The sequence below is a fragment of the Amblyraja radiata genome, chromosome 33 (assembly GCF_010909765.2).
Source record: "Amblyraja radiata isolate CabotCenter1 chromosome 33, sAmbRad1.1.pri, whole genome shotgun sequence".
NCBI lineage: Eukaryota > Metazoa > Chordata > Chondrichthyes > Rajiformes > Rajidae > Amblyraja > Amblyraja radiata.
In genome coordinates, this window is record NC_045988.1 from 21,892,156 (window position 1) to 21,916,475 (window position 24,320).

At 41.1% G+C, this 24,320-nt stretch overlaps 1 protein-coding gene across 4 annotated transcripts in view; it reads right to left on the minus strand.

The window, feature by feature from the left end:
• Positions 1–24,320, minus strand: part of cdon (cell adhesion associated, oncogene regulated) — a 186,197-nt gene that overhangs the window by 21,228 nt on the left and 140,649 nt on the right. For 3 of the 4 annotated variants that reach the window (XM_033049861.1, XM_033049863.1, XM_033049862.1), the window contains exons 9-13: positions 12,499–12,818; positions 11,184–11,358; positions 8,594–8,728; positions 5,097–5,303; positions 4,057–4,238 (exon numbers count right to left, since the gene is read on the minus strand). In XM_033049861.1, coding sequence (XP_032905752.1) covers positions 4,057–4,238; positions 5,097–5,303; positions 8,594–8,728; positions 11,184–11,358; positions 12,499–12,818 — 1,019 coding nt within the window. The remainder of the gene's footprint in view (positions 1–4,056; positions 4,239–5,096; positions 5,304–8,593; positions 8,729–11,183; positions 11,359–12,498; positions 12,819–24,320) is intronic. The other variant, XM_033049864.1, reaches the window with a different exon arrangement.

Here is a 24,320-nt window from a genome sequence, read left to right on the forward strand (position 1 = left end):
CTATTATTTGGCTGGCTTTGTCCTGCCCCTCCTGCCTTCTTCTTTGCACCCCCGCACCCTCCACCCCATAGATTCAGTGTGAAGAAGGGTTCCAACCAGAAACAGCACCTATCTATGTTCTCCAGAGATGCGGCCTGACCGGCTCCAACACTTTGTGTTGTCTTTTTTTTTTTTTTAAGTCTCCTATCATCTCAGGTGGTGATGGCTACTTGTTGCTGCAACACACTGGAAAATATTTAAACTGCATCTAAATGTTCCACCTGACCTGGAAATGTTTGACGATGATGATATTTATACCCAAAACAGTGAGTGATACTTTCAGTCAAGCAGCATTTACATTTACCAAAATTAATAATGGGTAATGCACTGCACTGATAGATACTTGAGTCTATGCAATCTGGATGAAGAATGATGCATTGCACAGGAGGAGCCAAAGAGGAGAAACCAAATTTAAAATGAGCAAGTATTACTTTCTTTAGCTATTATACTTAAATTCAAAGCGTCTCCGTTTATTAGACAACATCAAAGCATTTGCAGTTGAATGCAACTTTTGGTTTCGGATAAAAATGAGAGAAAACGGACTCTGATTCGCTCTCATGTTCATTTTAAATATTAGTTACTATGCCTTTTCACCATGATGCAATCGAGACAGGCAGCTCAGCTGAGCATGGGTTCAGACCATTATTATGGCATCAAATAACTGTTCTGTATGTTTCACCACAATGCTGCCAGGAGGAATTTTCAAAACCCTGTGCTTCAAAGCGGGAAGATCTGTACCAGCTTTTCCTGCATGAAGCCTATTGCCAAAGATGGTTAATCTTCCCAAACCAATCACATCACTAAGAATCGCATCATCTATACTGAAAGAAACAATAAAAGCTTAAAACTGTAAGCCTGATTAAACAGGAACTCTGTAATTATACAGCAAGTAACCCTTCTGTTGTTGAGAATATATCAACTGCTGAACAACATGCTAATTTCTAGGAACTTTGTAGTTGGGTAACAGGGAAGATTCACAACCAAAGAAAATAGGGGGCTACGAAAATATTTTATCCTGATCAAATGTGCCCTTTCCAGGCTTCTTTACTCACTAACCTGCAACATTAAGGAACAATTATAGGGCCTGTCCCACTTGGCGATTTTTTCGGCGACTGCCAGCGTCATATCAGTGTCGCTAAAAGATTTTGAACATTTCAAAATCCAGCGGCGACAAAAAAAAGTTGCGACACTTGAAAAAACACCACGCGTCATACGCCATCACGCCGCGTCACCACCGCACCATGCTGCAAAATTTTCGGTGACCTGATATGTCAGTCAATGTCGCCAAAAAAATCGCCAAGTGGGACAGGCCCTTAAGGAACTGGGTAGCCATTACTCTGTTCATTAAAAATCAATTGCCAACAGTTGTGAATAACCCTGACCTTATTGATTAAATAGCAAATGCTTGTTAAGAGTATTTAATAGCTGAGCTTCAGGGAACAGATGTGTGTTCGAACTAGCTTTTCAGAATCTTTGTAATAATCAGGATACAATTTTATCTCTATATAATATTGAGATATCACCGCATATAATCTTAGGTCTTCTCAGCTCATTTATCCACCTTGGAGGGAAACATGAGAGAAGAGTAAAATATTTGTCCAATGCCTTGCCTCCTACTAATCTTCAGGGATCTTATCAAACAATTCAGAAATAGCTTATAATAAAAATTGTCTTTTTAACTAAAAGAAAAGCTGACAACATTCATTTAACGAGAGATTAAACTATTTGGCTTGCTGGCAGGAAAGGGCTCATTGTAATTGAGCACTTGCTTGGATTTCACGAGTTGTCTGGGTGACTGAAGAGAAAATACATAGCATAATGCATTTTATGACTGATAAAGAGCTTCTAACCTCGCCCTCAGCAAGCAAATTCTGCCACGATTAAAATTGCTAAAAGGATGGGAATTTGAGGATGTCCTCCAAACTAAATAATTTTAGTTTCAAAAGCTCTAGATTTTCTCTTGCATCACCAAATTCACCATTTTGAGTTCTAATTTTAAGCAATGGTACAAAATCCATTTTGCTTTCATTCAAAACAAAACTTAGTGAAGTGACCATTTTTTTCAAAGTAGACAATAGGTGCAGGAGTAGGCCATTCGGCCCTTCGAGCCAGCATCACCATTCAATGTGATCATGGCTGATCATCCCCGTTCCTGCCTTCTCCCCATATCCCCTGACTCCGCTATTTTTAAGAGCCCTATCTAGCTCTCTCTTGAAAGCATGCAGAGAACCCGTCTTCACTGCCCTCGGAGGCAGAGAATTCCACAGACTCACCATTCTGTGGTGAGAGTTGACAAAAGGTTGAGACGAGGCAAACCTTGAGAAGTAATTGGTATGGTGAATGGGGGGGATTGGGATGGAGGAAAGAGACCTGCTAGCAAATACCAAGGATAAACATTCCAACGATTCCTTTGCTTAAAGGTCCCTTACCTATTTTAAATTTGCATTTTCAGAAAATATAGACTTTACTCTTCCTTGGTTTGGCAGTGGTATAGCAGTCCTTATTGCCACCTCACAGTTCCAGCAACCTGGCTCTGATCCTGACTACAAGTGTTCTCTTTATGCAGCACAGGAAGAATTGGCTCTGCTTGGAACCAATGTAAACTCAATGGATCAAATGGTCTCCTCCTGTGCTGTAATACTGTGATGATGACTCATCTAAGATATCTTTTGCTGTTATGTTAAACTCAGTACAAATAAGCTCATATCTGTATTGAGAGCTGGACAGGGATTTTTCAGGCAGCTGTGTTTTCTTAATTAACTGTTATCTCATTGACTCATTCACTTCGAAGAGTAGGGACTCGATGAGTGGGAGATGACAAGCTGGTGGAGTTTGAGCGCTAGAGACCCAGGTTTGATCCTGACCTCGGGTGCAGTCAGTGTAGAATTTGCATGTTCTCTCTATGACTGTGTGGGTATCCTCCAGGTGCTCTGGTTTCCTCCCACATCCCAAAGATGTGCGGGTTTGTAGGTTAATTGGCCTCTGTGAATTACCCCGATGTGGATGAGAAAGTGGGTTAATATAGAACCAGTGTGGACCAAGTGGGCCAAAGGGCCTGTTCCCACACTAACATCTGAGACCTCAAGAAATTGTAGAGAATTGTGGACAGAGCCCAGATCATCAGACAACGCAGCTACCACCTACCTCAATGGAGACCCTTGGACCATCATTAATCAGACTTTTCTAGCCTTTATCTTCCTCTAAATTAAATGTACCAGCACAGTGGTTAGGCTATAGTTATCGCATTGTCAATATTTCTCTGAAGATCTCCCATGACTAATGATCCTAGCCAATCTGAATATGTTTTGAAGTGAATTCATAATGTTACCATGCTTCAACAGGCATTTATTTTTATGACATCTACTTTTAACTCAAGCCACCACTCAGATTATGATTTTTTCAAAGTTAAGATGTCCATCGTTTCAGGTTTGGTACGGCATTAATTAGTGAGTCATTGATACCAGATTGCAGGAATGTTTTCAGTTCCGATATACAGGAAAATGGAGAATGTTACTTTAAATTTCTAAATCCGGAGCTATTTATTCCTTCATATTTCTCTGCAGTATCCTGCTGGAGTTCAATAGTAGAGTAATGCAGGTAACACAGGCAAACAGACAAAAACGGATTCATTTCTGCAAAACCATTTACTACAAATATAGTCAGAAGAAGGGTCTCGACCCGAAACGTCACCTATTTCTTCGCTCCATAGATGCTGCCTCACCCGCTGAGCTTCTCCAGCATTTTTATCAACCTTCAAATACAGCGAAGTACTTTAACCCCACTTACATCCTACGCTAAATAATCTTGATTTATTTAGATCCTGCAAAGGAGAGTAATACATTGGGAATATTTTCAGATTTGAAACAGGTTTGCTATTATGATTATGAGGCAGAACTGGGGCACCCATCCTACATCTGTGACATTTGTCACTTCATTAACATGTGCTGAGAGGGAGGGAGCAAAATGGAAGGTAGAAAATAGCAGACCGAAGAACAACAATGAGGCAGCAATGCTTACCGTCCATTTCAGCATAATCTGTGTGTCTGTGATGGCCTCTGTATAAGCAATGTGAGGGCCTGCGATTGGACGTGCCGAAAACCGGTTGCTGAAACCTGCCACTTGGTATGGCCGGGACGCTGCGCTTCTTGGACTCTCACCGTAGGCATTGATAGCAATCACACGGAACTTATACGTGGCACCTGAGGCACAGAAACATCCCACAAAAAAAAGGAACAATTAGTCCAGACATTATGCGGACGTGACAAATTTACTGACAGGCTGAGCCCCTGTGTCTGGACATGAGGATTTTCTATAAAAGGGCAATGGAAATAAAATAAACCTCAGACTACTCAAACTGAAACCTCATTACAGGGCTGGGCAATGGCAGATGCCCAGTCACGCTGATGAAGTATGAAAGGAAAGTGGTACATTTGGACGGGAAAACATCCATCTGAATTATTACATTACTGGTTCAGTACTTACAAAGTCTGGATTCATTAGAGAGAATAAATCATATTATGGCAATTTATGATTTTGAATCCAGTTTTAGAGAACTAGAAATAAAAAACTGGTATCAGTAGAATTGACATAAAATAGCCTGATTGGCAAAAAAACATCAATTTGGCCCACTCATTTCCTTCTACACTGGGAATTCTCCCAAACTTTACTTGGGCTATCTGTAATGCAGAAACATGGAACTGCACAGGCTGGTTTACACCAGCCTGAGAACAAGGACAGATGATGTTTCAGGTTGGGACCCTTCTTCAAGCTGAGTCACCTATCCATGTTCTCTGGAGATGCTGTTTTGGGTACAATACACACCATGTTCTAAGAGCTCACTGTCATTGTCACTGACAATGTTTATTGTCTAGGTTTAACATTAAAATAACAGGAAGCTAATGTCCATTGAACTTTTTCCCAATCGGAATCAAAATCCTCAAAATATGCAAGCAAAAACAAAAGAGTAACACAAGAGATTGCAGCTTCAGATACTTCTTCCCCACACAAACTTTCCAGCATTTTATAGCAATTTGTACCTCACTAATTTGGACCATTACCTGGCTCAAGACTTCGCACTTCTACAGAGAGTTTTGATGGAGAGATGCTGTCTGCTGCTACCAACCAGTCACTATTCCTTCCCATGCGTTTGTACTCCACCTTAAAGGAGGTGATGGGGGAGCCCCCATTTGCTCTTGGGATCCAAGTCACATACACGGATGTTTCTGAGGCAGTTGAGATGGTGGGTCGGTCTGGTGCCTCAGGTACTAGATGGAGGGAAACAGATGTTGTCATCAAGGTGTTGGAGAGCGTAAATTATTTAACGACAAGTTGATAAAAACTAGTAAAATTTAAGACTACTGTTGAAAATCTTAGGTCTGTTTTAGTCACAAATAACACCCGAAATTGGTAGAATAATTACTGATATTTCCTTTTGAATATCATCCTGTTTCTAGAGCGACTAGCTCTGTTTTGTTATTGTTGTTATCTAACCTCATGACTACTAAAGATATTCACCCCCATTTAAATTGTTATGTTTCCAAACTATCAAGAACCAGGTCAAATGAAGTTACTTGCAGCACAAGTCGGTAAAAGAATAACAGATTTATATAAAATACCAAATAGCCAATTATAATTTTTGTCCAGAGGCACTACTGTGTGACTTACACAGTGGCAAGCAATGTTAAAATTACGCAGAAGTAAAAAACAATTAACGACAATTATTGGCCTTTAAAAACTCAGATTGATAGTAATACATTACTTCCACGAGCAAGACTTAATTATTGCTTAACTAGCCAAGGGAGAGTCTTAATTCATTACTAAATACACTGTTCAAATTTCTTGATGTGTTTGCTGAGATTGCAGCTAAAATAGCTGAGGAGAATATTTTGGTGCCACATCAGTACTGTACCAAAGTAGTGGTCCCACATTTATATTGTTTGTTTGATAATATCACTGTTTGAGCGGAAGAGCATGCTGAAAGTAATTGCACAAGGAAAGCAGGCAACATCAGCAGGGCAGCTAACACAACCCCCATCAAGGCATTCTCATTAAGTTCCTCATAGCATCTCAGAGAGCCATTACTAAAGACATAGCAGTGAAAAAGAAACTATTTGCTTTGAAACAGTAACAATGTCAGGTGAGGAAAATACTGTTAATTTTTACATACAATATACCGGTTCTTTCTATGATGCCTCTGATCTAACTGTTCCCCTCCACTATCTCAGTAAAGTAACAGAATACCTTTATGGGGGGGGGGGGGGGGGGGGGGGGGGGGGGGGCAGGGGGAAGAGAAGAGGGGTTATTGATGACAGGTATGTAACTAATCTCTGAACCAGGCAAGAATCAGAATAAAAACAGACACAAAATGATGTAGTAACTCAGCAGGTCAGGTAGCATCTCTGGAGAACATGGATAGGTTGCTCTCCGGAGATGCTCTCTGTCCGGCTGAGTTACAACATCATTTTGTGTCTTTTTTTGTAAATCTGCATCTGCAGTTCCTTGCAACACAAGAATTGGAATACATAGGTATTAAGAAATGCACATTTTGAATTTTGATTAATTATGAAGTTAAAAGATCAAATTAACATATCAAATATTCAGTTCTAGCATGAAGCATATCAAATCTGGTGCATTGCAATTAGGTATAACAGAGTTCTTTACACTGCCCCAATTTACTGGTCCTAATTCACGATTATTTTCTACAATAATCACACTTGTGGCCTTTCATCTAGACTTCCCATTTGATATTTGTACACAGTAGGTAATGCCTGACACTGATCAAATTAATTTCATTCGCTTTCCTAGAGCCGCTGAAGAGAAGGCACCTACATCAATCATCAGTGAAATTTAAACCAGGTTCTGAGGTGATTAAAAGACCACTTGAAACATATTGCATGTTTGCACTTTGATTCAAAAGGATGCAAGCATAGTAAAAATAACATCACAGATGTGTCAAGTAATTTGAACACAGGAACAGAACAGTTTTGTCAAAATAATACTTACTGAAATCAGAGCAACTTTAGAGAGCAAAGAAGACAGAAGAACAGTGTTAGTAAAAACAAATTATCAAGACAGAATGGATTTCAGTGTTAGACCTAGTCATTTGGCAATGACACTACAATTTAAAACAATATTATTGGACAAATTACAAAGTAGTAATAAAGGCTCACACAGTATGAGGACTAGTATTAGATATCGATGTCATGAGCAAAATTTATACTGAACTTACATTGGCTTTAGTGCTTTAGTAACCAACTTGATTTCTTAAATTTCAATCTACAAATTGGAAGGTTTGACTAAATTGATTCTTGCTTCTGAAATCTCCGATGTAACAACTGGTGTCTGATGCTCTCATGCCCCATCCATAGAGATATGTGTCCACCATTACACCCCCTCTAGACCACAAATTAATTATTTCAGTGGTCTGGATTTGAATTCTGGAATCTTTTTTGAAAATATATTACAATATTTTTTGAGGACAGTTCAGTCCTGCAATGGCAGTGATTACACAAGGAATCTTCACTGCGTTTGTGGACACATATTTTACAGTCAGGAGAGCAGACAGTGTTGGCAATTGGCTAGCCTCCACTCAGTAACTCGACTGAACAGAGATATTAAAGAATCAAATATTCTGAATAACCCCACCCTTATTCTTACTGTCAAGATCTGTAGCAATTTAAAAAAAATGATAACTAACAGTGAATAATTAAATAAAGTTTGGAATAGAATTAAATTGGCACTAGGTAACTCTAATGTACATCTTAAAGACACAGCAGCCGCCAGTCTTTTCAGCTCTTCATAAATACAAGCTTGTAGGAACCTTTCTGTACCCATGATGTCCTTTTCAGCATTGTCCGCTTCAATACCATTCCCTTCAGCTCATTCATAACGTATCCCCGCCCACATTCCTCCACCATATCTCCAAGAATCTGTCCATTTACTGCACTGACAAAATCAGCAGGTCCATGAATGGCTCACTTCATGATTAATATTATATCAGGGCTTGGAGTAAGCAGTTTCTAATGGGAAAGTTTGAGAAAGAGTAGAGTGAAAATAGTTTCTGAAAAAATAGCGAAAGGGAAAAGTGTTATTATTTATTAAAGTGAGGCAGGAAGAGTTAAGTTGGGCTGAGGATAGAATAGGACCGAAGGTTATATATTTTTAAAGGAGGACAGATGTCACCATTTAGATGAAGGTTATATCAATGTTTACATTTATATATACACATATAAAGAGAAAAGTAGGATTTTGGTTTAATTGTTACAAAACGGAAAGGCACGTTATGGTTGATTAGGACAAGCAATGGGTTTGAATGGATTAAGTACAAAACAAGCATCTACACAGGTTGTGCTTGTGTAAGATTCTATAATAGGGTGATTGAGTATTAAAATGGCATTACGCTGCTGGCTATGGCTCTACGGCTTACAAATGCGCTGGCAGCATTCGGTTTGAGCTAAAAATCAAAGGCGAGGATTGTTTTAGGATTCAGTTGAGTAAAGTCAGGGTCAAGAGAAAAAAGTGACCACAAGACCATGGAGTGTGGAGGAGTTAGTACCTCCGCTGTGTCGTGCTGGATCGTGGATTACCACACCAAAATTAGTGTTGCTCTTATCCTCGATTGCTGTTTGTTTGGGGACTCCCACTGGTTGTGAGGGTGTCCGAGAGTTTTCCTTCGATGTCGAGGATCGCCCTGAGGGGGAGAAAATAGATTTGAATATTAGAGCAAAGAACAGATGCAATAAAGTATTTAGAGCAGTCCGCAACCACTGCATGTAACATCACAGTGCTATGCTCTCAACACTAACACTGGCTTGCATTGTTTACTTCAAAACTATAAAAGTTCAAACAAAGAAAGGCATTGTTTTGCACATCAACTCTTTGGTCTTCTCACTTATTTTTCATTAACTTCATTTAACAAACAGACAAGTGGTCACCTAGAACTACGATTTTAAGTACTACTGTCCTTTTAATTTAATTAAAAAATATAATACCCCAAATGCATTTCCAAAATTGCCTGAGGGAGTGGAGAAAGGCTGTGCTCTTACCACATTTAACCATTTAGATGAGCACATGAAATGCCATGGGACAAAGATATGGGAGCCATGGAAATAAGATTAGGTAATCAATGGATTGCATGGACATGTTGGGCCAAAGGGCCTGTTTCCATGATATATTACTTTATTGTCCTGTGTCGTATCCAGACAAATTGGGTTAATACTGTGCATTCAAAATACTGATTTTTTTTATTTGCAGCATCTGAGATCTTGCCATCATTAAGACAGGTGGTGAATCAACACCAAAACTGCAAAGAAACAGCATCTCAAAGCTAAAATCTCCAGACTACATGCAACAGCATTCTTTTATACTCTGCAAATGATGTGTTAAGCAAACTTTATCTTTGTAAGCCACAGACATAAAAAGAGTGGTGAATCTCTGGAATTCTCTGTCACAGAAGGTAGTTGAGGCCAGTTCATTGGCTATATTTAAGAGGGAGTTAGATGTGGCTCTTGTGGCTAAAGGGGTCAGGAGGTTATGGAGAGAAGGCAGGTACAGGATACTGAGTTGGATGATCAGCCATGATCATATTGAATGGGCCGAATGGCCTACTCCTGCACCTATTTTCTATGTTTCTATAACTTGGCAGTGAAATATACTTCTGAATTTATACTCAATAAGTTAATACACCCTGCAGCCAAACATTTTATAGTGGTCTCAATAGTTCACTAGTATACTGATAGATATACTAGAGTCAACAAAGGCTAAATAATTTAAAAAAAAAGGATTTAATGATAAAAAATAAATTTCAAATCATCAACTTCATTAATTCTACCAGAATCAAGCAGCACATTAAGAAAAATGTGAAAATAAGGCACAGCTCCCTGAGTTTTAAAGATTGGACATCACAGTTCCATGTTTTCAGGCCAAAAGTAAACTTAATGTGTGGACAAGAGTGTTTCGCTTACTAGCAACAAATCTATTTAATTGATAAAAAATATTATAGTGAATTATGCAGCGTCAAATAGAGGAGATTGTAGCTTGAAATCCATGTCACCGTTTCAAATTGTTCCTGTTCACCCATTTTGTTTGAGGTCTAGTCTATGATTCATAGTCTGCCCAGATTCACATTTAGCCAGATATTAATTTAGAATTGTGGCAGCAGCTGATTGATAACAGGCTCTTCTACCATGACAGCTGGAATTTTTGTGCAGTTATCAGAAAAAAATGTTTTGATTTCCGTTGGAAAAATACTGCTTATCTTTTTCATCTCTAGAACATCCTTTGGCATCGCACTCATGTGGTTACATTCCACATGTCCAAACAGTGAGAACTGGCAGAGAATATGACTGAAATGGACATCTAAAAGAAACCCAATCCGATCCTTGCTCAACAATAAAGCAACCCGTTAAAAAATTTTTTTTTATTGATAGCAATCAGAGGATTCAGGATGAATCTTTTTAAATCAGTTGCAGAAATCAATTTTAGCAACTTCAATAGTGCTTTATTTGTTACATATGCAACTGCAGAGTGAAATTCTTTTTGCATATATTACACATGCGGGCACCAGCATTTTTGCAGGCATTATTCAAAATGCAAGGTCCGGTTGGCCCGCGTGCTCGAAGTACTGGAGCAGTTCCCGCAAACTGACATCCCCCTCCTGTCACTGATATAGATGAGATCAATGGACATGATCTTGAGACTTATCTTATATGCGTGACCATTAATCATGCTGCGTAAAACATTTATCGTCGGTTTTCTAACAAGAATGTTCATACAAAATCAATTGCTACGAATGTAACCGGTGAAAATAACGTTTCATAGCCTCAGAATTAAAGGGTGCTCTTTTAGAAAGGAGGCGAGGAGGAACTTCTTTAATCTGAGGGTAATTAACCTGTGGAACTCATTGCCACAAGAGGGCTGTGGAGGCCAAGTCAGTGGACATTTTTAAGGCAGAGATAGACAAATTCTTCATTAGAACGGATGCCAAGAGTTATGGGGAGAAAGGCAGGAAAATGGGATTAGGAGGCAGAGATCAGCCCTGATTGAATGGCAGAGTAGACTCGATGGGCCGAATGGCCTAATTCTACTCCTGTAACTTGTGAACCTGTCAGTCAGTGCATTAGTATAATTTTTACTTTAAAGCCTACCTTTGCCAGTTCGGAATGTCAGCATAGCTGGCTGACCTTCACCAGTGGCACTTCGTGCAACCATTAGCACTTCATACAAGCTAGAGGATTCAAGCTCGCCTAGTTGCAGTTCATTCTCACTACCAGGAACCCGGATGGTGTGCCAACTTCCCAACATATTCCCGCTGTTGTCAAGCTGCAATGGAAATAAGAAATTAGGCAAGGTGATTACATTGGGATCCTCAATTCCACTTGACTTTGCCTGACTTTCCTGCATTATACCCTCCTGTTGTACTGAAAAAGACATGTGTCCAGGATTCATGTAGGTCAAGATATCAATGCAATGCAACTAACTAAGTAAGTCTGCTGATTTCATGCTGAACAGAAAAATTGTTAATACAATATTCCTTTTACTTGGATTAGAGCAAGCCTTTAATAATGAGAGTTAGAAGTAATAACCAGATTTCAAATATGAGGGTTGAAAAGAAAGGTGGGTGACAGCTAGAAAGCTGGAGAAGGTCAGAACGAAAGCAGGTCAATGCTGCAGAGAGATATTTGAAAGCAATAGATAGCCACTGTAAAACTTATGGAATGAGATCTGATCAATGGATGGCCTACTAAGACGACTGTAGATCTAGAACTGCTGCATAAGCATTAATACTCTCACATTGATGGGTTAATGCATTGGCACCTCTCAGTATTGTGCACACATATGTTGAGGCAGATACCCTTCTGTTTTGTCAGTTCAACCGCCTCACCAATTGTCCCCTTAACTGCTCTTGCCTCAACCCTTGCCTCCTAAAATGAACTCTGCTCTCTCCCCCTCCTGTGGGCACCTGCCCCCACAAGCAGCTAGAGTCTGCCCACCCCCCCCCCCTCACCTCGACACCGGCTAAGCTCTGGTCCTTACTATGTCCCGACTACGGCCTAGCTTTCAGATTTCACCTCCCCCCCCCCAAAAGTTCTTGCTGCTGATGTAGAGGTGTTCTGTCGAATACTTTGCTGAGAGCCAATGGTTCAGACAGTAGCTGGTAAGTGCGGCGACCGCTGGCAGCTTCCTGAATATAATGCCATTGATAATACAGTGTGTGATTTGCAAGGTGTAAAATAGCAGGAAATGTCCCAATATATTCGTGTGGGGATTTTTCCATTTCCCGCTCCATTTTAGGCTTGTCTGAGCAATGTCATTAATTAAATATACACATACAAGGAAGGGATTGCACATTTTAACATTTACAACCATTGTACAAAACAGACATCCATCCCAACAGTCAACCATGGACTTCTCTCTGAACTTCACAAATGTTCTCCTTACAGATACGTGTCAACATCATACCTTACGATACTTGACGAAGTAGGCGTTGATGGGCGAGCCGCCATCTTTCCCCGCTCTCCAAATCAAATCGTAACTATCTGGGTTAGTGGTATATGGAGCGCTGAGAATGATGGGGGCATCAGGTGGGGAGGCAACGTTCGTCCTCTGTGTCGCCTTAGGGGCAACAATCTCCTTTGTCGGCTGCTGTTGCCGGGGCACAATGTCGTGGTTATAACCATAGTCTACGCTTTCATCACCTTCATCACTCTGAACAATATCGGAGCCTCTCGCTGCAATTGTGGACTCTAGGTCATCAACCCCGGCCTTTGTTTCAACTGAAACTAATGGGGAAAGAAAATAAAAATTTTGTAATTATTCTCAAAAGTATAGACACTTTTGTCAATTGAAAGAATGCTGACTACTTAACATTCTTTATCTTTCCACCACCCCCAGCACATTTAAATTCCAATAGTCCCAAGTAGTAAAATTGTTATTCAGAGCCAGAGGAAACATGCACCCTGGTCCCCAGATGTTCTGCTCACCGCCTCTTGCAAGAAAACCAAGGAAAACTATCAACATTTCTCATTTAATTGAAGCCAGACTATGTTTGCTCTCGTTTATTTATTTAGGATACCACAGGCAGCAGCAGGATAGGGGAGGATGGGCCGCACTTGTTGAAACTGGCAAGTCTCTCAATAACAAAGAAGCTATCAATTCCAAGAGGCTGCCAGCACCTCTCAGCTGATCTCTTTAAGTGTTTATCCTTGAACATCCAGTTGCAATCATTTAACCCCAGTGGTGCTGGCTTGGAGCCTTTGCCTGGGATGTATTTACCATGCCAAAGGATGCAATAAAACAAAAGTTGTTTGTAGTACTAATCTGCAATAAAGACTAGGCAGTCGGAACTGAGATTGCTGATGACTCTTTAGATATCAGGACGTCCGTAATGAGCATCTCGACAGATTTTTGGAAAGCAAAACAACGTCAGTCTCCATTTTATATTATCCCAACGCACCCCGTTTCACTATAATGTTGATTTACAGAGTTCATGTTAAGCAGCTGACTATTGCAAGAGAATTATTCAGCGTGCAAACTGGCCACTGCTTTTCAAATAATACAATTCATCAAAAGTATGTACATCATAAGTATATGGAGAGGCATTTGAGAAAGCAACAATGAGGTGCCTCACAGCTCCAGAGAATCAGACTCAAACGCAACCTCGGGTGTTTCCTGCGTCTTGTTTCAACATTCCCTCAGTGACTGTGCAAGTCCCACATGTGCCGTAGATTAATGGGCAAGTGCAGACTTCCCCATATTGCATGTTAATAGCAAAAACAGAATCAAAAGCAAGCTGATGGCCATATAAGAGAGAAATTACATGAAAACAAGGAAAGGAGAAGAATGGAACTAAGCAGATTGCTGCCCTCAAAGCCAGCATTGGTATTGGTTTATTATAGTCAAGTGCACAGAGATAGTGTGACAAGCTTTTGTTTGGGTGCTATTCATTTAAATCAGTCTGAAGAAGGATCTCGACCCGAAACGTCACCTATTCCTTCGCTCCATAGATGCTGCCTCACCCCCCTGATTTTCTGCAGCATTTTTGTCTACCGTTGATTTTTCCAGCATCTGCAGTTCTTTCTTAAACATTTAAATCAAACCATCACACGTCCAATCAAGCCATGCACAAGTATAATAGGGTAGTGCAAAAAGAAAAATGTGTGCAGAATGTAGTGTAAAAGCATTACAGTTGCAGAGGAAAAGTCCAATGTCTGCAATGAAATACAATGGAAGATTAGGACTAGACCCGAGATCATGAGAGTCTGATAACAGTGGGGAGTAAGCTGTTCCTGAATCGGGTGGTGTGTGGTTTCAAGCTTTTGTATCTGCTGTTAAAGGGAGAGAGAAGTGGAAATGACCGCGGGTGAAAAAGTTCTTTGATTCGAAGAGACAGCGCCTAGATTATCAGGAGCAATAAAATTATAATTTATTTACATAAATAAGGAAGTGCTTCATTTGCATCACAGAACATTAAAATTATTTACCTATTGAAACCTTGTTACAGTCTGGAACAATCAAATCAATGGCACACTGTAGCAAGCAAACAATTAGATTCTAACTGGTTACAGTATGAATGCAAACATGGATAGACTGTAATTTTTTTTTTGGAGTTTTATGAAACTCTACAGGTTTTGGTATTGAATCAACTTTTGTAATGTTTGGTTCTGGGTTTGAAAGGAAGTACTGGAAGCTTGCTTGAACTTCTGGAAGCCTGGACTGGATTCTGAAAACTTCATAAACAAAGGGTCAATATCTAGGAGCAAATCACTGGGTAATGGGGAGAAGACAGGCACGGGTTATTGATTGGGGCTGATCAGCCATGATCACAATGAATGGCGGTGCTGGCTCGAAGGGCCGAATGGCCTCCTCCTGCACCTATTTTCGATGTTTCTATGTAAACACCATTAAGAAGGACTCCTGCATCCTTGCAGAAGTCACTGATTCCAATAACTTTACTAACAACTTCCTTCACTTTCACTTGGGTTATCCCTGACACCTCTCTCCCCATGCTCGATCTCAGAATCAATCACAGGAGACTGACATCAAGAAGCTGCCTGACCCATCGAGTTCCTCCAGCCTTTTGATTTTTGGTCAAGATTTCAGCATTTGCAGTTTCTTGACGTGCAATAACTAGTCTTGATTCAACTTTATCAAAAAGCCTGGATGGAATTTGCAACCTTCGCGTGGTCCGCCCTGTTTCGACGAATGCAATCAACTCGGCGTGCACAATCAAATAAGATCAAATAGAACAAGTCGTCCTACAACTTTAGTCTGTGCACGCCATACGCAAGAAGATCAGAAAGCCTTTCAACAATAGGAACACTTCATGCTGTTATCAATTTCATCCATAATTTCATAGTTCTGCAAACCTCCGCTATGGTTCCTACCTATCACTTGTTCACTTGGGAACTCAACCTGATAGGTTTAACTAATAATAATACAATTGCTTACCAATGATCACAGTCCAAATGTTTTCAAGAGAGAGTTAGATTTAGCTCTTAGGGCTGAAGGAATCAAGGGATATGGGGAAAAAGCAGGAACAGGGTACTGATGTTAAATGATGAGCCATGATCATATTTAATGGCTTGAAAGGCCGAATGGCCTACTCCTGCACCTATTTATCTATGTTTCTAACCAAGCCAACAAATGGGTTTTTTTCTGACTGCTTTCATAGCCACAATTCCCATGTGTTCAGTACAAAGTTATGCAAAAAGTAGTTATTATGAATCCACCCTATACATCTCCTCTATTCCCACGACAAAACAACACAGTAACTGAGAGGTTTTAATACCTCATCTATACTAGCCAAGTTTGGTTCACCCCGTCTATGAGTGTTTAACACTTTGACACCGAATCTTTGTGGCTTTCGCCTGTAATTTCAGTCATAATTACTGGAAAGTTCCATAGACCACATTTAAAGCATAGTTCACATTTTCACACTTCCGACATCAGAGTTTGCGTGCAGTTTACTGCAACACACATTCTATACTCAGTTGTAATGCAATGAGATTTCCTTTCTTTGCATCCTACAATCCAACCTAGCAGGTATCTCTGATATGGAACCTACCATTTCAAGTGGTAATCCAAGCATCTCTTTCTCCATTTGATGAGGCCACATTTGGAGTACTGTGTTCAGTTTGTCACCATGCTATTGGAAGGATGTGATGCCGGGAAAAAAGGAAAGATTTAAGGATGTTGCCACGACTTGAGAGTCTGCGCTATAGGCAGAAGCTGGGCAGGCTAGGACTTTATTCCTTGGAGTACAGGAGGCAGAGGGGTGACCTTATGGGGGTGTATAAGATCATGAGGGGAAAAATATGGTAACTGCACACAGGGCCGGCCTTAAGCCAAATGGACCGATTGCTCCCAATTGGGCCCCGCGAGTAAGGGGGCCCCGCGCCAGAGTAATCTACTCTCGGCTCGGGTAGATGTACCCCGGGTGGAGGGGGGAGAGAGGGGCGGAGAGAGAGTAGAGGGGTGGAGGGGGAAGAAAGGGGTAGACGGGGAGGGGGGTGTGAGGGGGAATGGAGGGGGAGGTGGGTTGTTCGCTCACGACAGCGCTCTCTGTCTCTCTCCAGTCACCGTGCTTCACGCACACAGCCCCGGCTCCACCCCTCTCTCTCCCCGGGGAGACGCGGTGAACAATACACAGAGGGCCGGGCCGGGGGTTGGAGCAACATTTACAAACCTCGGCCTCAGCTCACACCCGTCCGCCCAGACCCCGGCATCGGCTCCCGCCGCCGGCTCTCTCCCTCCCCCCCTTCTTTCCTCCCTCCCTCCTCTCTCTTTTCCCTTCTCTCATTCGCTCAACCCCTTCTTTCTCACCTTCCCTCCCTCTTTTCTCTACTTCCCACCCTCCCTTCTGCCCTTTCTCCCTCCTCTCCCACACACACATCACGCACAGACAACAAACACACACAACTAAGTTAGGATGGGGCTGAAGCCCCAAATTGAATGCCTGGACTGGTTATTGGTTTTCCAGGATCTAGTTAATTAAATTACTTTTTTTCATTTCACAGTCACTAAAACAAGTGGTATTGTAACTATGTACTTTTCAGAGGTGATCTACACATTTTGTTTGTTACTTGTAGGCTTACATGTATGCAATTTTATATTAAAATGTAGCTTAGATCTGTTTGGTCCATTAAGTCGCAGGTACTTTAAGCGCACATTTTGATTACTTTCCATTCTACCATAGAGATATAAAGTCTATAATAGACTAATTATATTTCTATGAATCTACAGACCTTGGCTGGGAACCTGGGGCTCACCAAAATTGTTCCCAATTGGGCCCCGCATCTCTTAAGGCCGGCCCTGACTGCACAGATTATTTTACTTGGAGTAAGGGAATCAAGAACCAAAGGACATAAGCTCAAGGTGAGAGTGGAAAGATTTAATACGGACCAGAGGGGCAATGTTTTTACCCAGACGGTGATAGGTTTATGGAACAAGTTGCCAGAGGATATAGTTGAGGCAGATACTATAACAACATTTAAAAGACATTTGGACTGGTACATGCATAGGAAAGGTTTAGAGGGATACGGCTCAAACCTGGGCAGGTGGGACTAGCTTAGATGGGGCATCTTTTTGACATGGGCAAGTTGGGCCGAAGAGCCTGTGTCCGTGCTGTATGACTAGGATTATTTAGTCCATAATTGAGCTCATCCCATACATGTATAAAGTTGTAACATGCTAACTAATCAATCATCTGGCCTTGTCCACATTGGTGCCAAACTTGATGCGTCACATGCCTATTCAGCTCACGTGCAGTATCATAATGGACACAGACACAAGATGCTGGAGTAACTCAGCGGGACAGGCAGCATCTCTGGGGTGAAGGAATGGGTGACATTTTGGGTTGAGACCCTTCTTTATAATGAACACAATACTTTATTGCATCTCCCACGTGCGTTGTTGCTCCATGCTCCAGTCATTTCACTTCTTTTTCAGGTGATACCACCTCCAGTTTAAATTCCATTTGGAATATTTTGGAGGACCAAGAAACCAAGAACCAAGCAACCAACAATGCAAGAAATTATGCTCAACAGCATGCTAACCCCTGGATTTCCTTGGATTTCTCAATTTTTAGGCTTTTTGCATTATTAATGCCCTTTTTGCAGTAATGCCCTTGACATTTCTACTCACTAAGTGTAGGCCATTGTCATTAACATTAACCAAAGTACATTACTTTATGTTGCAAAAATTTACAAATCTTTGGGCAGTTAATGTACCAGCACGCCCTCAGGATGTTGGAGGAAACCAGACAACTCAAGAAAACTAGGCAGTTGTAAAGAAAACATAGCTCTAGGTCCTTGCATCTATGAAACAGCACCTTATTGTTGCACCATCGCAATGCAAATACCAATAGGTAATGTGAACCAACCTTGTTAAAAATCAATTGCACAGGCATAGATTTGGTGCTCTTTTGCAAATACATTTAATCCTATAAACTCCTTGTCAAGACTTGTGAAATGAATAGCCGGCATTATTCCCACTCTCACCCATCAGTCTGAGGCCTCCTGTTGTGTCAGTGAGGTCCAATGCCAGCTTGACGAAGAGCAAGTCTCCTTCTACCTTGGCTAGTTGTAACCTTCAGGACTCTATTCCGAATACTATAATTTCAGGTGACTTGATTTCTCGGTCTGTATCAGTCATCTATCTGTGATATTAGTCATTGGATCATACAGCACGGAAACAGGCTCTTTGCCCAACTCATCTATGCCAACCAAGATGCCTCATCTAGTTATATAACCTGCTTTTGGCCCTTATCACTCTGGACCTTTCCTATCCATGTCCAAGTGTCTTTTAGGTCCCATCTCACCTTATATTTACATTAAAAGGAACAGGACACGCTGGACTCTTTCTCCTCTCACCTTATGAGGCAAGAGGGGAAGAGTTCAGCATATATTTTTCCTTCCTTTTTTGCTTTCTCTGCAATTGCAGGACATGCACAGCCTGACCTGCTGAGCTGGCCTCCTGCTCTGCAGTTCCCAACTCTCTCTGTCTTGGTTCTTTTGTCTACGTTTCCACCCTCTAAACTGCTCTCAATCATCTGTGCCATTAATCTGGAAAGAGTGCAGAGATTTACGAAGATGTCGCAATGACTCGAGGACCTGAGTCCTAGGGAGTGAAGGGGCAGACTAGGGCTTTATTCCTTGGAGTGCACGAGGATGAGGGGCGATTTTATAGAGGTCTATAACATCTGCCATGCCACTGCCATTGCCTATAGCAACTAAGGTCCTCCACTCCTGTCTGTTCTGGGCCAGCTTCTGGACACTACCCCAGGTCAGGTCCATTGTTTTCATTTCCTCCTCTACAGTTCGACGTGGTTTTGGGTCTCCCTCTTTTCCTTTTCCCTTCCCGTGTCCAGTGCAGGGCTATTCTTGGGATGCTGTCTGGTTCTCTTCTCAGTATATGGCCAATCCAGTTCCAGCGCCTTCTCTTATGTTTGGCATTTAGAACTTCCACCTTCCTGCCAGTGGCTTACTTTCGGCTTTCCCCATTGACATCCATCCTAGTATCTGTCGATAGCCCTGGAAGTCCATCATGCCCAGTAGTGTTGATTCCTTCAGTTACTGTTTCCGTAACATATTTGTTTTACGAGACAGGGTTGTTAGCCCTGTGCTCAACCTCCAACCTGGAGGACCAGTGGGTCGCTCTTCGTCTCGCCTCTACACTTCGACCTGTCCAGCATGGGAGACAGCTAACAGGAGACGAATTACCCGCTGGCATAGCTCTAGGGGTCACTGAGACACACAAGCTCCCCGACCACAAGGTTGCAATCCAATGGGGAGTTGTAACATCGCAAGGAGAATAAATAGGATGAATGCAGTCGTTTTCATAGGGTGGGGGGTTAAGAACTAGTGGGCATCTGTTTAAGGTTATAGGGGAAAGATTTAATAGGAATCTGTGGGACAATATTTTCACAAAGAGGATGGTGGGTATATAACGGGGCTGCCAGGGGAGGTAGTTGTGGGAGGTACAATAATAACATTTAAAAGACACTTGGATAGGAAAGCTTTAGAGAGATATGGGCTAAATGCCAACAAATGGAACTAGCTCAAAGGGACTTCTTGGTCATCATGGACAAGTTGGGCCAAAGGGCCTGACTAAATTTGGTGTGTGCAATAATCCAGTCAATATTGCTGCCCCTTGCCATTGTGATTTGGAAAGCTATGAACTTGCACAGTCACACAGACAACTGGAATCATTCACTGGAGAACATCATGGCAATCAATTTTAGTCCAATAAACTCAACTGGAAGTTGCCACAGAGGAGCTATGAATTATTTAAGAATTTGTAAAGGAAAACTACCACCCTCATGGTCCATCACTAATGCATCAAGATGCCGATAGCGAATAAACATTAGCGGTTTATTTGCAAGGCAGCACATTTAAATTATTTACAGTGAAACTTTAAGCAAACAGAGTTAATATTCCAGGCTGCGACAACGCGACTGCTATAAAGCAGGCAAGCCCCACACAAGTCTCCTTCCTCTTCAAAGGGATTACTAAATTAACATACACTTGAATATAGAGAGAACGTCTGCAATACTTTAAAATTCTGAGGTTGTTGGGGTTACACATTCAACTTTTTTCCATTCAGTGTGAAGATCAAGGTATAGGATTAAATTCCTTGTGGGTAAACATCCTTCTAAACCATTATATAGTCAACATAACATAATGGATCATATCCATCCGATGACACCACTCTGGCCGTTCAATGACAGCTTAAAGCTGCATCACCCAAGAACATAATAAATAGAAGTGAATCATCCATCCAGCCTTTTACAGGCAGCAATGTGACTTAACATGATTGATCATCTACCTCATCTCCATCAACCAGCACTCTCTCCATACCTCTGAGTTTCTCCAGCTTCTTTGTGTACCCTCTCTCCATACCTCTTAATTCCCTTCATATTCAAAAACCAACTGATCTGTTTTGAATATATCAAATGACTGGACATGGGTGTAGATAATTTCACAAAGATTCAAAGTTCCTAAATAGGATGAAAAATCGCTTTATCTCAGCTTCGGAACCCTTTTTTGGAGATAGTCTGTACAATCAAATCTACTACAACACTATGAAATTTCTGGGAATAACACACAAGATACAGTCAACACAATCTTTCCCTACAGAAACATTCCCTGCTACTTCTAAGGAAGGTATTCCTTTGAATTCCAATATTATCCAGACATTGCTCTTTCCAAAAAATATTCTATTTTTTTAACTTTACCCGTCTGCCTTCTCTCCATTAGATCTACTTCTTGCATCATTGCTTATTCAGTTAACCCGTCTACATATCCCTTTGTGTGCCCAAGAACAACTATTTTTCTATAGTCTGGATCTTGTTTAAACTTTTGATATTAAAATGTGAATAGCTGAGGTTGAAAAACGCATGGCCTGCACATCTAAAAATAACCCGTTTTCTTTCCAATAACCAATCCTCCATCACGCTGTTACCACCCAATCTCATGAGGTCCTAATTTTCAGCATTTACTTATGGCACCTTATCAACTATTTAAAAAAATATATGGAAAACATTGACTAATTCCTTCTCATCCACAATCCACAAAATAAAAAAAAATTGTTCAACATAATTTCTCTTTCATAAATCTGTTGACTTTGTCTAAACATATTACTTTTCAATTCAATTCAATTTTAATGTCATTGCACAGATACAAGTATGGGTACAACGAAATGCAGTTTAGCGTCAAGTCCGTAGTAATAGTGCAATATAGAAATAAAAATACAGAATAAGCAAACAATGTGGACGGAGAGACTGGAGAAATCTATCGGCGGGACTCCGAGTTCAGCAATGTGATAGTGTTGTTGTAGAAGCTGTTCCTCATCCTACTAGTACGAGACCTGAGGCTCCTGTACCGCCTCCCTGATGGGAGGAGGGCAAACAGTCCATGGTTGGGGTGGGAGGGGTCTTTGATGATCTTCCCGGCCCGTCTCAGACACCGTTTTCGGTGGAGGGCATCCATGGCAGGGAGCGGGGCACCGACGATGTACTGAGCGGTTTTCACCACCCGTTGTAGTGCCTTCCTGTCCGCTACGGTGCAACTGCTGTACCATACCGTGAAGCAGGTGGTCAGGATGCTTTCGATGGTACAGCGGTAAAAGTTGGTCAGGATCTGGGGGGACAGGTGAGCTTTCTTGAGCCTCCTCAGGAAGTAAAGGCGCTGCTGCGCCTTTTTGATCAGCTTGGAGGTGTTGAGGGACCAGGACAGATCCTCCGAGATGTGTACCCCGAGGAATTTGTAGTTGGAGACGCGCTCCACCTCAGTCCCGTTTATATGGATGGGGGTATGTCTGCCCCCTCTGTTCTTCCTGAAGTCAACAATAATTTCCTTCGTCTTCTTGGAGCTGAGGACGAGGTTATTGTTGGCACACCAGGTTGTCAGGTGCTAGACCTCCTCCCTGTAGGCTGACTCGTCGTTGTCACTGATCAGTCCTACCACCGTGGTGTCGTCGGCAAATTTAACGATGGCGTTGGAGCCATTCTTAGGGATGCAGTCATGGGTGAAGCAAGAACAGAGTATTTGGCCCCTCACACACTCGCTTCACCATTCAATACATCTATGGATGATCTTTTACCTTGATATTTACTAGTACTTCCTCATTATTCCTTAATTTCCTTCAAAATTCTATGGCCCTAATAATCCACCATTTTCCCCACCAGTGATACAAGGTGTAATTTCCCATTTTCTCTCTGATAGTGGAATCAGTTATGTTGCAATTCAACTTCCAAACCCATTTTAAAATATGGACAGTCTGGAACATACACAATAATATACCTGTCTTTGTGGCTCTCTCTTTTTAAGCTCTAATGTAAATGCTGAGAGCGATCAAACCTAATTTCTCCACTGCCTCATCTTTACCACTACTAATTTCTCAGTTGACAAAAATTTAAAAAAATAAAATAAATTAGAAAAACTCATCGGGTCAGGAAGACATAAAACAGTAATTCCATTTCTGCTTGTGAAAGGCACAGGATTTTTTTTGTGCTGCCTCTGCCATTCCTTTATTCCCTGGAAAGTTCCTCCTGTCTCTGCCTATCAGAGACAATGTTTGCATTTATAACGCTATTTTTAGTAACTACATCAACTTTTAATCAATTTTTCTATTTCTTGCCCATGATTCAATTTTATTTATTTTGATTTCTTGATGAACTTTTGCTACACCTGATAATTAACTCAATCATAAGATTAAGTTTGTTTTTGAGCAATGCACAAAGCTTTTCTTTAATACCCTCATTAACTATTCTTTCTAACCCCTTTTCAAATTAGATTGTTCGTCCAATGCAATGTAAGCTTTATACTCTTCAAAAAATGCAACTTGATATATTTATTCGCAAGCTTTAAACAAAAAATACCTTCCAACTGTTCGTCAACATCTACTATATCTATGTAGTTTGCATTGCTCAGAGTAGAAACAAGGAATTGCAGATTTCACAAACAAAGACACAAAGTGCTGGAATAATTCAGCAGGTCAGGCAGCATCTCTGGAGAACATGGATAGATGATGTGTAAGAAGGAACTGCAGATACAGTTCTGAACCGTTTTGTGTCCGGTTTCCTTCCCCCTGACTCTGTGTCTGAAGAAGGGTTTCGACCACAAACATCATCTGTTCCTTTTCTCCAGAGATGTTGCCTGGCCCGCTGATTTACTCCAGAATTTTGTGTCTTCATGGGTACATGATGCTTTGGGTCCCGACCCAAAACATCGCCTACCTATGTTCTCCAGGGATGTTGTCTGACCCACTGAGTTACTCCAGCATTTTGTGTCTTGCATTGGTTTGAATTAGCTTTGAAATTAATACAAAATTCCATTGTCAATTACTTTAACAGAGGTCCCCTTCCAATAGGGTCATTATGTATAACTGCACAGTCCTGGAGCTAAAATAGCCCATTTCCTGATTGTCAGACTGAACTAAAAACCTATATTTATTGCATTTCATGAACTTGCCCTCCAACATGCAAGATTACAATTCTACACTGGGAAATTGACACTGGAAATATTTAATATGATGTATCCATTTCTTGATGACATAAGTTCGATTCCACAATAATGGTCATTGGGGCTCTTTGATGCATGCAAGAAAAATAAGCTACTGAAGCAATAAAGATTATACTGTGTGAAATGTCCGGTCCATCATTTCACAGTGCATCCACTAATTATACTAGCATTCCTATGCATCATATAAAAATGTGCCCTCTACACACAATCAAAGGTTGGGAGAGGGAGGGGGTGGGGGATGGAAAAGGAGGTTAATTGCAT